At 38.7% G+C, this 15,669-nt stretch overlaps 1 protein-coding gene across 3 annotated transcripts in view; it reads left to right on the top strand.

Moving 5' to 3' along the window:
* Nucleotides 1-15,669, top strand: part of Smg1 (SMG1 nonsense mediated mRNA decay associated PI3K related kinase) — a 101,599-nt gene that overhangs the window by 67,222 nt on the left and 18,708 nt on the right. For all 3 annotated transcript variants that reach the window (XM_031388029.1, XM_031388030.1, XM_031388031.1), the window contains 17 exons: nt 86-224; nt 1,380-1,610; nt 1,711-1,888; nt 2,378-2,539; nt 3,067-3,284; nt 3,529-3,683; nt 5,790-6,012; nt 8,483-8,729; nt 9,124-9,353; nt 10,555-10,803; nt 11,631-11,769; nt 11,856-11,965; nt 12,090-12,308; nt 12,714-12,904; nt 13,780-13,952; nt 14,078-14,357; nt 15,377-15,649. In XM_031388029.1, coding sequence (XP_031243889.1) covers nt 86-224; nt 1,380-1,610; nt 1,711-1,888; nt 2,378-2,539; nt 3,067-3,284; nt 3,529-3,683; nt 5,790-6,012; nt 8,483-8,729; nt 9,124-9,353; nt 10,555-10,803; nt 11,631-11,769; nt 11,856-11,965; nt 12,090-12,308; nt 12,714-12,904; nt 13,780-13,952; nt 14,078-14,357; nt 15,377-15,649 — 3,417 coding nt within the window. The remainder of the gene's footprint in view (nt 1-85; nt 225-1,379; nt 1,611-1,710; nt 1,889-2,377; nt 2,540-3,066; nt 3,285-3,528; nt 3,684-5,789; nt 6,013-8,482; nt 8,730-9,123; nt 9,354-10,554; nt 10,804-11,630; nt 11,770-11,855; nt 11,966-12,089; nt 12,309-12,713; nt 12,905-13,779; nt 13,953-14,077; nt 14,358-15,376; nt 15,650-15,669) is intronic.

Genomic DNA, 15,669 nt, shown 5'->3' with positions numbered 1-15,669 from the left:
TATAACCCTTTGTAAAATGGAGACATAAAATGTCATTGGGAGAGTTTGGTAGCTGAAATATTTGATGCCTTGTTTATTTTTATAGTCAGGGAGAAGGTGTTCGTCTGTTGCCTAGAGAGAAATCTGAAGTTCAAAATCTGCTTCCAGATACTATAACTGAAGAAGAGAAAGAGAGAATATATGGTATTCTTGGACAAGCAGTATGTCGGCCAGCAGGAATTCAGGTAAGGAAAACAGGATACAGTGGATCTGGGGAAGTTGTGCTAAGATTCCTTTTGAAACTCACAGTTTTTGAGGGAATTGGGTACTTTATTAAATAGTGAATGACGTTTAGGCTGATTAGTGTGTTGTAGATAAAATCTCACTTTTAAGATGACTCTAAAGTTGTCTTTTCCCTACTTAAGATCATAATTTCTTAAGAAATCAAGTGATTTCTTAGGGTTCTTGTTGAAAATAGGTTAAGTTAATTTTATGTAAATTAAATTTCTCTTAATTACTCTTATCTGAAGTTAGGTTCTTGGACTGGTGATTTAGTCAGCAGTAAAAGGGGAAATGTAAGGCTCTTTACAAGATTACCTGGAAACTTCCACATGGGGAGATACTCTGACCCCTACCCCCACCCTTGGTCTATACATGCGCATTTAAGATTAAATAAATGACTTTGGACAGTGGTTCCCTTGTTCTCAAAGTGTCCTTAAGTTTTATAGTTCTATAGCTGTTCAATATGTAGTAGTCAAAAGTGTGGGTTTTATTCGCAAAGCTAAATTCTGTTGACTGAATTCTATTCTAAAATTTGTATCCATGAGTCTCTGTTAAAACTATTGCGAGGTGGTATTTATAATATTACAAATAGAGTAGTGTTTGTCACTCATATTCTCTTCTGTTTTTTCACATCCGTTGAACAGATTTTTCTTTTTCTTTCTTTTTTTTTTTTTAAAGATTTATTTATTATATGTAAGTACACTGTAGCTGTCTTCAGACGCACCAGAAGAGGGCGTCAGAACTCATTACGGGTGGTTGTGAGCCACCATGTCGTTGCTGGGATTTGAACTCATGACCTTCTGAAGAGCAGTCGGTGCTCTTACCCGCTGAGCCATCTCACCAGCCCCAGATTTTTCTTTTTCTACAGGCACAATATTGTATTGTAGTTTAGAAGCATTTAAATTTCTGTTTAAAAACAGGAAACCCCAGCAGTCTTTATTCTTTGCCTAATTGGCTGTATTGATAAGCATATTATAAAGAGAAGCTTACTAATGAATTTAGTATTTGGAATTATTTAGTGTATCATATATGAGAAAAATATCTCCAAATGATAGTAAGATCATGTATCTTCCTTCCTTTTCATGTTAAAAATTATTCTATGCCAACATTTTCTTTAGGATGAAGATATAACACTTCAGATAACAGAGAGTGAAGATAATGAGGACGATGACATGGTCGATGTTATCTGGCGGCAGTTAATATCAAGCTGCCCTTGGCTTTCCGAACTCGATGAAAATGCAACTGAAGGTGTTATTAAAGTGTGGAGGAAAGTTGTAGACAGAATCTTCAGCCTGTACAAATTGTCTTGCAGTGCATATTTTACTTTCCTTAAGCTAAATGCTGGTCAGGTAGGTGGCACAGTCTTCTAAGGGAATTCAATTGGAATTTCTTTTCTATAGACAAAGAGTAGTAGCAGAAATGGTTTTCTTATCCTAATTGTTCACTTAGGTTCTGTTAGATGAGGATGACCCCAGGCTCCATTTAAGTCACAGAGCAGAGCAGAGCACTGATGATGTGATTGTAATGGCTACCCTTCGACTGCTCAGGTTGCTAGTGAAGCATGCTGGTGAGCTCCGGCAGTATCTGGAACATGGCTTGGAGACAACCCCTACTGCTCCATGGAGAGGTATTGGCCTAAATAAAATGCCCTGTTTAGTAAATATGTTTCTGAGTGGGATAGAAATAGTTTGTTTCTCTATGTTATGTATTTGAAAATGTTAGAGAACAGCCATACTGGTTCATAGGACAACCTGGACTGTTTGGTGTCTCATTAAAACCTCTCCTCCTTCCTACCTTGAAGATAACTGAGAGGCTAGAAGGCAAAATCTTTTCATTATCAAAAATCAGTTTTGGAGAGGATGGTGAAAATAAGTTTGATGGACTTAGTATAACCCTCTGTCACAGTTGTTTTATCTGCCTTCTTTGAGGCATATGCTGAACATTCAGTGCTTTAATTTCTCTGGACTATGATTATAGTTCTACACTAAACGGGCCTTTGTTACCACAGAGAGAACTTGGCCTTTAAGATCTGTGCTGATACTGACATAATCAGGTTTTATCCTTTTATACTCCTAAAATTCATAGCTTTTAGTAACTTTGTTTTTTTCTCCTGAAGGAATTATTCCACAGCTTTTCTCACGCTTAAATCACCCTGAAGTGTATGTTCGCCAGAGTATTTGTAACCTCCTCTGCCGTGTGGCCCAAGATTCCCCACACCTCATATTGTATCCTGCAATAGTAGGAACCATATCACTTAGCAGTGAATCCCAGTCTTCAGGTATGCAACATTAAAATATATTTATTTATTTGGACAGTCTCACTGTATCACCCTCAATGGCCTGGTACTCACTATGTAGAACAAGCTAGTTTTGCACTCACAGAGTGCTGGGGTTAAAGACATGTGTTCCTTTGCCCAGCTAAAAATTATTTTACCAGTGATTTTCAAGTGCCTTTTGGGTGATGTGTTTTTTGTTAGTAATGGCTCTAACTTACTGAATAGCTACTATGTGTCTATGTGTTTTGCATGTTATTACTCCTTACCATACCTCAGGAGCTTAGCATAGAGCTGTTTAAGATAAACATTAGAGAATGCTCTATACACTCTAGGGACGCTTCCTGTTTGCTTGCCATCTTCTTCCAGCTTTCCTCTAATGGTTTACAGTATTTATAAACATACATGAAAAGCACACCTTGTAAAAGTACAGAACACCATAATCTTATGCTTCATGCACAGCACTGTGAAATAGAGTATCCTTGTATTCCATACCCAGTGTGTGCACGTATTCCTGTTGCATCCCACTACAGGAAATAAGTATTCTTCTGCAATTCCAACTTTACTTGGAAATATTCAAGGAGAAGAACTGCTGGTTTCCGAATGTGAAGGAGGAAGTCCTCCTGCTTCTCAGGATAGCAACAAAGATGAACCTAAAAGTGGTTTAAATGAAGACCAGGCCATGATGCAGGATTGCTACAGCAAAATTGTAGATAAACTATCCTCTGCCAACCCAACGATGGTTTTACAGGTACAAGAAAACTGATTTCTTTGTTACAAAGTAGTATTTATTGCAGGACCCCCACCCCCAAATCTTAAAGCTAATATCTGTTAGGAGAATCATATCAGAGAACCAAAGCTTTATAAAATAATTGGAATTGGTCTCATTAATCTATGTTGATAGTGTGCTGCTGATGAATTTTTGAGAAATGAGCATTACCTCTGTATTAATTGGATCCTGCCTTGTGAGCCATGTGGATGTGTTATGTCTGCAGGTCCAGATGCTTGTGGCAGAGCTCCGTAGGGTCACTGTACTCTGGGATGAGCTCTGGCTGGGAGTTTTGTTACAGCAGCATATGTACGTCCTGAGACGAATTCAGCAGCTGGAGGATGAGGTGAAGAGAGTCCAGAACAACAACACCTTGCGCAAGTATGTCTTCACTCCTTTGCTGGAAAGATGAGGCTCCTGCTTTTTTGTCTTTTAGATTTGCTTGTTTTATGTGTTTAAGTGTTTTCCTGCCAGTATGTATGTGTACCACATATATACCTGATGCCCGTGGAAGTCAGGAGAGAACATTGGATCTCCTGGAACTGGAGTTAAGGATGGTTGTGAGCTGCCATGTGGGTGCTGGGAACGGAATCTGGATGCTGTGTCAGAGCAGCTGGTGCTCTTAACTACTGAACCATCTTCCAGTGCTCTCCCTACTTTTTTCTTGTTAATGTGATAGTCAGCATATCAAAATTCATAGTCTTAATCATTTTTAACTGTAAAGTTGAGTGCTTGCAGTACTGTGCCTTCATTATACTACCCTTTCCTAGAATAATTTCCAATCTCAGATAGGTGTACAGTTGAGTGCTCATAGTACTGTGCCTTCATTACCACTACCCTCTGCTAGAATAATTTCCAACTTCAGATAGGCTCAGTACTTAGTAATAAACTTTGTTTGCCCCTTATTACCTCTAGTTCTTATTTCTTGCTCTTGCTTTATGAACTATCCTGGTTTAGGTGTCTCATATGGTAGAATCATATTCTTTTGTAACTTTTTCACTTAGCCCTAGGTTTTCAAGGTTTACCTTGCTGTAGTATAGCATGCATCTGTTTCTTTCCATGATTATTGAACAATACTGCATTGTATAGATTCTCCAGATTAGGAAAGACATTTTTATCAATTATATATGTGTGTATGCTGTGCATATGCAGATCAGAGGAAAACTTGTGCAATTGGGTTTTTTCTTTTACCATGTAGGTCTTGGATAAGCCTGATAATTTTGGGGTATCAACAAATACCCTTACCAGCTGAGCCATGTGTCAGCCCTCATAAACCAAATTTTACTCTTTGACTCAGCTGTTAAGAGACTTGGGTTTGTCTTTAGCTGTGTGACCAATGCTGCTCTGAACATTGGTGTGCAGTAACTGACTGAATCCTTGGATTATTCTATGTGATACTTGGTAAATTTACCGACTAATGTGATTATCTTGTTAAGCTGAAGAATCTTTTCCTCAAAGATTGTACCATTTTATGTTCCTATTTTCAATGCAGGAGGATTCTGGCTTTCTCCTATTTTTTTGCCAACATTTAATTGTATGTTTGTATATATGATGCATGGTATGTATACATGCATGCTGTGGCCTTTCTAAAGAGGTCAGAGGAAAACCTTGGGTGTGGGGCCTCATTTTCCACCTATTTAATGCAGAAATTCGCTCACTCCCACCTGCTTTCTGCTGTGTACATGAGGCTAGTTGGTCCATGAGCTTTCTCCTTTCTCTACTATGTATCTCTGTCATGTGTTGAGATTCTCAACACATTCTCACCACTTTTTCTGGCTTTTACATGACTTCTGAGGATTCTAATTCAAATCCTCATGCTTGTGTGGTAGACTTGCCCACAGAGCCATTTCTCAGCCAACGGTTGGCAGTTTTCTGGGAGTTCTCTTCACAGTCCTCATGTATGCTAAGTTGTATCTCATTGTAGTTTTGATTTGTGTTTTCCTAAAGAGTACTAACACAAGTAGCTTCTTTTTGTATCGTAATTATTGAGTGTGTATCTTTGAAAAATGTTTAATTAAGTTGTTTTGCTGTTGAGATGTAGGAAATAAAAAAAAAGTCTGGGTAAGACCTCGTAGATTCATGATATGCAAGCATTTGCCAGTATTCTGAGTCGTCAGTTTGTATGGCGCCATATTCAAGAAGTCACAATTATATTTATTGTAAAGATCCCTTCCCCTTATGCTTTTAATGAGGAGTTTGATAGTTTTAATTTTTCTGCATCTGTATAGTTGGTCCATTTTGCATTGTTTTTGCTTATGATTAAGGTTAGGGCTCAGATCATTTTCACTAGCAAAATTGAAAAGCAAAGCAGTCTCTCTTTTATTGATTTTTTTTTCTTTTTCAAAACAGCATTAGGTAGTAAGTTATTTCAATATTTTACTTCTGTTTTTTGACACTGTTTACTTAACAATTGATACATTTGAATTATTTCATGTTTACATAAAACTTTTTATAAATAAATATTTGAATGAAAATGTCTTTGGTCAGAGAAGAGAAAATTGCCATCATGCGAGAGAAGCACACAGCACTGATGAAGCCCATCGTGTTTGCTTTGGAGCATGTGCGGAGCATCACTGCTGCCCCTGCAGAGACACCTCATGAAAAGTGGTTCCAGGATAACTATGGTGATGCCATCGACAATGCCCTTGAAAAACTAAAGACCCCATCAAACCCCGCCAAGCCTGGTAGCAGCTGGATTCCCTTTAAAGAGGTACAGAGTGGTTGTAAAGTGCTGTTCACATAGAAAGTTTCCCAGGAGACACACACTTAAAACAGCATGCTGACTTTGGAATACAAGATGAAAGTTAAAAGCCTGCTGAAGTTATTTCTTTTTATTTATTGGTCAAGAAAGTGGAGAAAAAGTATTTTAATTATTTTGAGGGTCTGGGGACTGGAAGGCAGGGAAGATGGAAAACACTATGCCTTTATATTATTAGGCATATCCTGTAAGGCCTTAGCTGTAGCTGCTGTTTTTTATATTCTCGTATGAGATAAGGTAGTTGGAGTTTTTGCCTATAGTTTTTAAGGTGACAAGTAGGCGTTTTCTTTTTTCAGGTTCAGCATCACAAATTTGAAATGCTCCAAAAATCTAAAACTTTTGGAGTAATGCCCAGATTTTTTAATTAGTGGTTTACAGTAAGACTAATGCTGATATTTTAAAACCTGATGCCCTCTGAAGTCTAAAGCACCCTGAATAGTAAGATGGATTAAAATTGACCTATTTTGTCATCAATATAGTAATGTATTTTGCTGATTAGAATTATTAGTGGATTCAGATATTTGAGAATCTTTGTGTTGCTCTCTCCTTAATTCTGTTTTCTGAAACAGAAACAGCCTTTTTCTTTCATAGCAATGGTACCATCAGTCATTTGTATCATACTTTTTCTTCTTTTTCTCCTTTCTCTGACACTTAGAGGATTTTAGCTGGTTTTTTTTTTTTTGTTGGGCTTTACTGTCATGGGAAGAAGAAAACACAAATCTAAACAGACGTAGGAACAAAAGTGCATACAGCTTCAGTAAATGAAAACTGCTAACTCATTGGGCATGGTGGTTGCACTTATCCCAGCACTTGGAAAGAGGAGGCAGACAGATCTTTGAGTTCAAGGCCAGCCTGGTCTAGAATATCTAGAGATGACACAGAGAACCCTGTCTGGGAGGGGAAAAGAGAAAGAAAAGAAAAGAAAAGAAAGAATAAAAGGAAAAAAAATCCTGAAATACTAGACCAGAAAACTAATGCAAACTATGGTGTTTGTTTTTGCAAGGTTTCTCTGTGGTGCCCTAGCTGTCCTGGAACTCCCTCCCTCTGTAGACCAGACTTATAGAGAGCCACCTACCTCTTCCTCCCGAGTGCTGGGATTAAAGATACATGCCACCACATCCAGCACATTATGGTGTTTCTTATGCCCAATCAGCTTATTATGTAGGGCCAGGTTTTCAAGGTTCAAAACCAGTTTCTTACTTGTTTTTATTAGTTAAAAACCTGGAGGGAGATGTATATGAAATAAATCATTGAAAAAAATTTTAGGATTGTAGTTTAGGCTGGATAGATGACTCATTGTTTAAGAACTGGTTGCTCTTCCAAAGGATCTGGGCTTAATTCATATAACCCACATGACAGCTCACAATTGTCAATAATTCCAGTTCCAGGGGGCCTGACATCCTCACAGAGACATATAGGCAGTCAAAACACCAATGCACATAAAATGGAAATACATCTTTTCTTTTCTTTTCTTTCTTTTCTTTCTTTTTTTTTTTTTTTTTTTTTTTTTTTTTTTTTTACAAAAAAGCTGTAGTTTGTTGTTGCATATTGATAGCATTGGCTGTCAGACCTAAGGGGCCTTGCATGTTAGATGAGTACTTTTCCACTCCTGAATCTCTGGATTTTTCCATCCCTGCTCCATGTTTGACTAAACATAGTGTCTTTATGTGAACATGCTAGTTTATTTGTTACTATCCTTTAAGGGGAGATTTTTCCAGTTTGTGTAATTTTATAAACAACTTACTGAAAATAGCTTTGAAAGTTTATATGTTAGTTTGTTAACATTAGCTATAAACAGGGATAGAGCTTTGCTTGATTCTTTGTTCCAGGCGATAGATCTGTGTATCATACATTCATTGCTACCTGTGGTTATTAGCAGTGGTTCTCATGTTTTTTGTTTTTTTCATATTTCAAGTGGTCATCTTTAAACTTCTTACTTCTGTTAAAATATTGTCTGGTACAGTGTTGTCTGTTGTGCTGTTTAGTTTTGTACAGCCTCTTAAAAATTCATGATAGAGCTCTATTTTTCTTATAACTTTGTCATATCAGTAACTTTGCAGGTGGTGTCCCAAGGCTGTATCTGCTGTTGTACTGTGGCAAAACAGATTGATTTGCTGAGGCATAGCCCTTGGCTTCATAGAGACCCTCTGTGGGAATTTCTCCCATGGCTCCTCTTGATTTTTGTTTTATTTGGTAAACAAGGGGGTTATGTCTTAACAAGGTAATCACAGAAAACATAGTAATACAGCACTCCCCACTTCAAGGGTGGTCCTCATCCCTAGCATCAAATCAAACATAGAGACTACAACAAGTATATAAGGGGGTGTTTGGGTTTACCTTTATGCCAACCAAGTACAGTGAGAAGAAAACATGCTATACCAGAATGCAGACTTCTTTTTTTTTTTTTACCTTGGGAACATAGATAATGCTGAGTTTGCAACAGAGAGCGCAGAAACGAGCAAGCTACATCTTGCGACTTGATGAGATCAGTCCTTGGTTGGCTGCCATGACTAACACTGAAATTGCACTTCCTGGAGAAGTCTCAGCCAGAGATACTGTGACAATTCACAGTGTGGGTGGAACTATCACCATCTTACCAACTAAAACCAAGCCCAAGAAACTCCTCTTTCTTGGATCAGATGGGAAGAGCTATCCTTATCTTTTCAAAGGTAGAGCTAAAACTAAGTTGTATTTTTAAGACAAGTGTGTTCATGATATGTGCACATGTGTGCCTATGTGTATCCATGTGAGTGTGCATGCACATTAGGATAAGACTGCTGTAGATGAAATTCTGTATTTCTTGTGTCCTATGTGATTTTGAGTGATTGGTTGGCTGCCTGTTAAAATATTTCTCCCTCTGCACCTTGCTTATGAACTTATATAAGCAGACCAACTGAGTACAACTCAGTGTTGTTACTAACTAGTTCTAATACCATTAAATTCAACTTGCTATTGTTCTTAAGTCTGCCTTACTATGTTCATTGCTAACTGAAAATGTAAGAAGTAGTGTACTCCCAGATGCATTTGTCACTCATCCTGGCAATTTTGACTTTGTATTTATAGGACTAGAAGATTTGCATCTGGATGAGAGAATCATGCAGTTTTTATCTATTGTGAATACTATGTTTGCTACAATTAATCGGCAGGAAACACCCCGTTTCCATGCACGGCACTATTCTGTAACACCACTGGGAACGAGATCAGGGCTGATTCAGTGGGTGGATGGAGCCACACCATTGTTTGGTCTTTACAAACGATGGCAACAGCGGGAAGCTGCCTTACAAGCACAAAAGGTTTTGTAAAATTTAAGTGCACCTGTGTTCTTACTGGACTATGTATGAGCATTCTTAGTGACTATGTGAAGTTAAACATATATACATACGCCTAATGGGTTAGAGTAGGGAAAAAGTTGATGCCCTTAGTAAGTAGAGTTGAGGAAAACATAGTTTTTAAAAACATGTAGTTCCTAATTGCTCAGCAACTTGATATTTCACATCTTAAGTGTTCTTAAGAGCTTTTGAGTTAAATTTGTAAATAATAAAATGCTTTGGCCGGGCGGTGGTGGCGCACGCCTTTAATCCCAGCACTTGGGAGGCAGAGGCAGGCGGATTTCTGAGTTCGAGGCCAGCCTGGTCTACAGAGTGAGTTCCAGGACAGCCACGGTTACACAGAGAAACTCTGTCTCGAAAAACCAAAAAAAAAAAAAAAAAAAATGCTTTGAAATCCAGATTTAATATTCAATATTTAAACAAGAACATTGGCTTACTTGATCAGTACAGTATCTTTTTTTGTACCTACCTGTGAATTTTAAAATTTGATTCAGGCTAAGAATTTTAATTTGAAATTCATTTAGTCAACCACCTGTGAAATTTATAAGTGAAGCAGCAGAACTGAGTAGGAGACCCAGGTCTAGCCAAGGACATTGTGTGGGCAGTTACTAAAAGCTGGTGGAACTTGAAAAGAATCATGCTTTTCTTCATTTTTATGTATTTTTGTGGTGCTTGGGAATCTAATTCCATGGCCCCCAAAATGCTAAGCCTTCCTATACCTTCAGCCTGGGAAGCAAAGTTTCAAAAGCAAGCACAGGTCTATAGTCCAGTTATGGAATAATAAGTTAGAGCTTGAGGAGCTGTCCCAACTTTGTGGGGCATGTTTCTTAATAACCGTGTTTATTTCATACTGAGTAAATCATCAGTGAAGGATCAAAATATGCACTAGTGGATTAGACCTGTAAAAGTGAATAGTATTATAAAAATATAGATTGGATTTTAAGTTGGATCTCGAGAAAACTTAAGAGTCCAATCTATAAACAAACTCACATGAGACAAAATAAATAGTCCAGAAGAAATGACTTTTGATTTTCTTTTTTTTTTTAACTATAAAATGTAGCCAGTCAGGTGGAGAATGCTATGAAAAGTAAGTTTTTAAAAGTACTTTAAAGTTTTTGTCTTTCCTTAAGTAAAACTAATTTTTTCTTTAAAAAAATTTTTTAAGGCTCAAGATTCCTACCAAACTCCTCAGAATCCCAGCATTGTGCCTCGCCCTAGTGAACTTTACTATAGTAAAATTGGTCCTGCTTTGAAAACAGTTGGGCTTAGCCTGGATGTGTCAAGGAGGGATTGGCCCCTCCATGTGATGAAGGCAGTGTTGGAGGAGTTAATGGAAGCCACACCCCCAAACCTCCTGGCCAAGGAACTCTGGTCATCTTGCACCACACCTGATGAGTGGTGGAGAGTCACACAGGTATGCAGTGCAGCATGTGGGATTACGTGTCACCAGTGCTACCCTGGCTTTGATCAGATTTTCTTACAGTCTTTGTAGTCTTTCTCTCTTTCCTTCCAGACTTTATACTTGAATAGTACTTGAGAGTTATAAAAACGTGGCAGTGATTTTTAAGGGAAGGGTAGTGGGGATGATGGATGGGATTAAAAGAAAAAAAAGAGCTGAAGTTCTTCATTTTAAAACCTAGCCTTCTGGGCTGGGCATAGACACCAACACTCAGGAATTAAGAGGCAGGCAGATATCTGTTAAATTCTGCGTAGTTCCAGGCTAATCTGTCTAGGGGAAAACAAAACAAACCAAAACACAACACAACAAAAACTACCCACGTTATTCCTGGGGCTGGTGAGGAGGCTTAGAGTCTAACAATATATACTGCTCTTTCAGAGGACCCAAGTTTGGTTCTATCACCCATATCTGGGGGTTCATATTTGCTTGTTAGTCTGGCTCTGGGGGAGTCAATGGCTTTTTTTAATGACCTTCTCTGGGCTGTACCAGTGTGCACATGTCTACACACATAGACACATAATTAAAAATTAAACTAATTCTTTAGCAACAACAACCCCTCTCTCAAGCATTCATGATATTCCTTAGATCTCAGTGTTAAATGCTCCTTATATTACACGGCTATCCTGAGTAGCCATGTGCAACAGTCTTAAGGAGTGCTATGTGATTATTGGTTTATTTTAGAACAAGGGAAGTAGGATTATAGAGTTGTATTCACCTCAGATCATCTAGTGCATTTTGGAGAAAGATTGGCCCATGATGTTTACCTGCATCCTTCTCTTTAGTCCTATGCAAGATCCACCGCTGTCATGTCTATGGTTGGGTACATAATTGGCCTTGGAGACAGACATCTGGATAACGTCCTCATAGATATGACAACTGGAGAAGTAGTTCACATAGATTACAATGTTTGCTTTGAAAAAGGTAAGATGAAATAGGCTTCTATATTTATTTGAAGGTCAAGTTATTTTGGTGTTAAGGGCAAAAATAAAATGATTTGTCTTTTCAAGGTAAAAGCCTTAGAGTTCCTGAGAAAGTGCCTTTTCGAATGACACAAAACATTGAAACAGCACTGGGTGTAACTGGAGTAGAAGGTGTTTTTAGGCTTTCCTGTGAGCAGGTATGCCTTTCCTCTTTTGTCCTGTAGTGTAACTGTTTAATGAGCAAAATCCATGGGAGGAAGTCATAAAACATTTTCATATGGAAACTTGTGTTGACTTTACTGAAAACACTTCTAAAAATAGGTTCTCCACATCATGCGGCGAGGCCGAGAGACTCTGCTGACACTCTTGGAGGCTTTCGTGTATGACCCTCTGGTGGACTGGACAGCTGGTGGTGAGGCTGGGTTTGCAGGTGCTGTCTATGGTGGAGGTGGCCAGCAGGCTGAGAGCAAGCAGAGTAAACGAGAGATGGAACGTGAGATTACCCGCAGCCTCTTTTCTTCCAGAGTCGCTGAGATTAAGGTGAAGCCCAAAGATGTTATGTCAGTCACTGTCAGCTTTTTAACAGAGCAGATGTACCTAAGGGTTGAGTATGTTAGGGCTTTTCTGGGTGTGAGGAATCCTTGTCATCTCTATTAGACTGTCCTCCCACACAGACACATTCACACTTCTTGGAGTTATTCCAGTGAACATTTTAAGTGTCTAATGTAATAATTGAATAGCCTTTTCTCCCTTTCAGTAGTCAGAGATCTTAGGCTTGCTTATTTTCTGTGGCCTGTGAATCTGTTCACTTAATGGCAATGTAAATGTGAGTGTATTGATTATCAAAGGTAGTGCAAGAAACTAACTTCTTAGTTGGGATTTTATATAAAGCAGTACACCCAGGTGTACCCGTATGTCCTGTTCCTGATCACGACCCTCTTCCAGGTGAACTGGTTTAAGAACCGGGATGAGATGCTAGTTGTGCTTCCCAAGTTGGACAGCAGCTTAGATGAATACCTAAGCCTGCAGGAGCAGCTGACAGATGTTGAAAAACTGCAGGGCAAACTGCTGGAGGAAATAGAATTTCTAGAAGGAGCTGAAGGAGTGGACCATCCATCTCGTACTCTGCAACACAGGTTGAAAATAATAATTGATTTGTGCTTCTCAACATACGCTGTTACCTCGAAGTTTTGTATTTGTGTAAACACTGCCAGCTTGAATTAGAATTTTCAGCAACTTGGTGTGAATTCTGTTAATGGCCATGATTTCAAAGTGCAGATACTCAGCTGTTTACTTATATTTTTTACTTTATTGTTGTTAATTCTGTGATAGATTATTGGATGGAACTGGTGATAGATTATTGGATGGAACTATATATAGTGATTGATTAGAACACTTAGATTTAGAAAACCTAGGGTTTGCTTTTCTCCCTGCTTGTGTGTGATGAGTCTTTTATTCATTTGTGCAGTGGCAGTTATCTGCTTTCTTGAGTTTAAAAATAAAGCATACAGGAACCAGAGAGATGGCTGAGCAGTTAACAGCACTGGCTTATCTTGCCGAGGACCTGGGTTCAGTTCCCAACACCCATGGTATATCCCGTCTATAAATCCAGTTTCAGGTGCTCTAGTCTTCCCTTCCCTTCCCTGGGCTCCTGCACATAAACTTCATGTAGTCATACACAAGCATGAAAATAATAAGTAAACCTTTTAAAAGCACACAGCAGGTAATGAGTTGTTGTGCATGTGTGCCTACCATTGTTAGAGGCTTTTAGTCTACAAAGATCCAGCAATTTTCCTTCAAGAAATCTCAGACTCAGCAAGTATTATTGCGTATTTAAAATGTAAGCATAGTTAAGGAAAATGCAGAATTGGAACAAACCAGAATAAGGAGACATTTGAACAGTGCCCTTGAGATTCAAAAGGAACTAACTAGTCTACATATTTACAATGTCATGCCTTTACTAGATAGAAGAAAAGCTGCAGATGACCTTTGACTTTGGTTTCCTGATTAGGTATTCTGAGCATACTCAACTACAGACCCAGCAAAGAGCTGTTCAGGAAGCAATCCAGGTGAAGCTGAATGAGTTTGAACAGTGGATAACACAATATCAGGCAGCATTCAGTAACTTAGAAGCAACTCAGCTTGCAAGTTTGCTTCAAGAGATAAGCACACAAATGGACCTTGGTATGTGAGCATGTGGATTCTGCATTACATGTTTGAGAGGATGGGAGTCTAATTTTTGAGTATTAAAATTGAGTCTGCTCTCAGTGATTACTGATTTGAAATGGTTTCATTGTGACTGTCTTTAGGTCCTCCAAGCTATGTACCAGCAACAGCCTTTCTGCAGAATGCTGGTCAAGCACACCTCATCAGCCAGTGTGAGCAGCTAGAGGGGGAAGTTGGTGCTCTGCTGCAGCAGAGGCGTTCTGTGCTCCGAGGCTGTCTGGAACAGCTGCATCACTATGCAACTGTTGCTCTGCAGTATCCAAAAGCCATATTTCAGAAACATCGAATTGAACAGTGGAAGGCATGGATGGAAGAGCTCATCTGCAACACCACAGTAGAGCGCTGCCAAGAACTTTATAGGAAGTAAGTTGAAAACATCTTATTCTCTTCATTTAACACTGAGAGAAGCAGGGTTGTATTGTAAATTGCTGTCTTAGGTAGAGCTTCTTTTTGTTGTTGTGATAAAGACCGTAAACAAAGCAACTTGGGGAGGAAGTGGTTTATTTTTATCTTACCATGTATAGTCCAGCATGAAGGAAAGTGAGGGGAGGAACTCAAGGCAGGAAACCTGGAGGCAGGAACTGATGCAGAAACTATACAGTAAGCAGTCTTCCTCCCTTGCTTGCATAGCCTGCTTTTTCATACAACTCATCCACCTGCCCGTGGGCTGTGCTTTCCCACACTAATCATTTATCAAGAAAATACCCTCCAGACTTGTTTATAGACAGGCAGTCTGATGGGAGCATTTTCTCAGTTAAAATTTTTCTTCCCAAATATGTTGAGGTTTGTGTCAAGTTGACAAAATGAGCCAGCACTGTTGCCTTTGTATTTTATTTTTCTGAAAAATGGTTAATAGATGAAATTTCAATGAAGTTCCTTTTGTTTTTGTTGTTGTTGTCCACGTAGCTGAGATTACAGAATTGTGCTATCACCCCCGATATCTTGGTGTATAAGAGGATGCTTATTGCAAGTTTGAAGCCAGCCTCGTCGTATAGGCTGACTGACTCAAACTACTCAGGGCTTGAGTGTGATCCAGTGTTGTAGATATGGAATTTGCAATGTTATGGACTCCATTCCTGCAGTACTACAGAGGGAGAAAGAGGATATTACTTTTTGCTCATTCAGGGTTTCTCTTGCAAGACACTGTTTCTCCTAATTAATAGATGAAAATGTTCACATTGGTAGGATTGTTTAAGGAAGTTATTAAGTCACTGTATCACTCAATAAGCTATCTTATGTGTTCTTGAGACTTTTCTGAAGAGACTTTTTTGACTTTCTTGATACTTTTGAGAATAGAATACAATATTCTCATTTTACAGTGTGAATGTTATTTATATGTAGGGGTATATTAAAATAAGCAAGCACCTGCTTTACTTTTACAGATATGAAATGCAGTATGCTCCTCAGCCACCTCCAACAGTGTGTCAGTTCATTACTGCCACTGAAATGACCCTCCAGCGGTACGCAGCAGATATAAACAGCAGACTTATTAGACAAGTGGAACGCTTGAAACAAGAAGCTGTCACTGTGCCAGTTTGTGAAGATCAGTTGAAAGAAATTGAGCGTTGCATTAAAGTTTTTCTTCATGAGAATGGAGAAGAAGGATCTCTGAGTCTAGCAAGTGTTATTATTTCTGCTCTTTGTACTCTTACAAGGTGAGCTAGTATGCTTCATA

The sequence above is a fragment of the Mastomys coucha genome, unplaced genomic scaffold (assembly GCF_008632895.1).
Source record: "Mastomys coucha isolate ucsf_1 unplaced genomic scaffold, UCSF_Mcou_1 pScaffold21, whole genome shotgun sequence".
NCBI lineage: Eukaryota > Metazoa > Chordata > Mammalia > Rodentia > Muridae > Mastomys > Mastomys coucha.
Note: the sequence above shows the minus strand (reverse complement) of the source record. Positions and strands in the feature narration are given on the sequence as shown.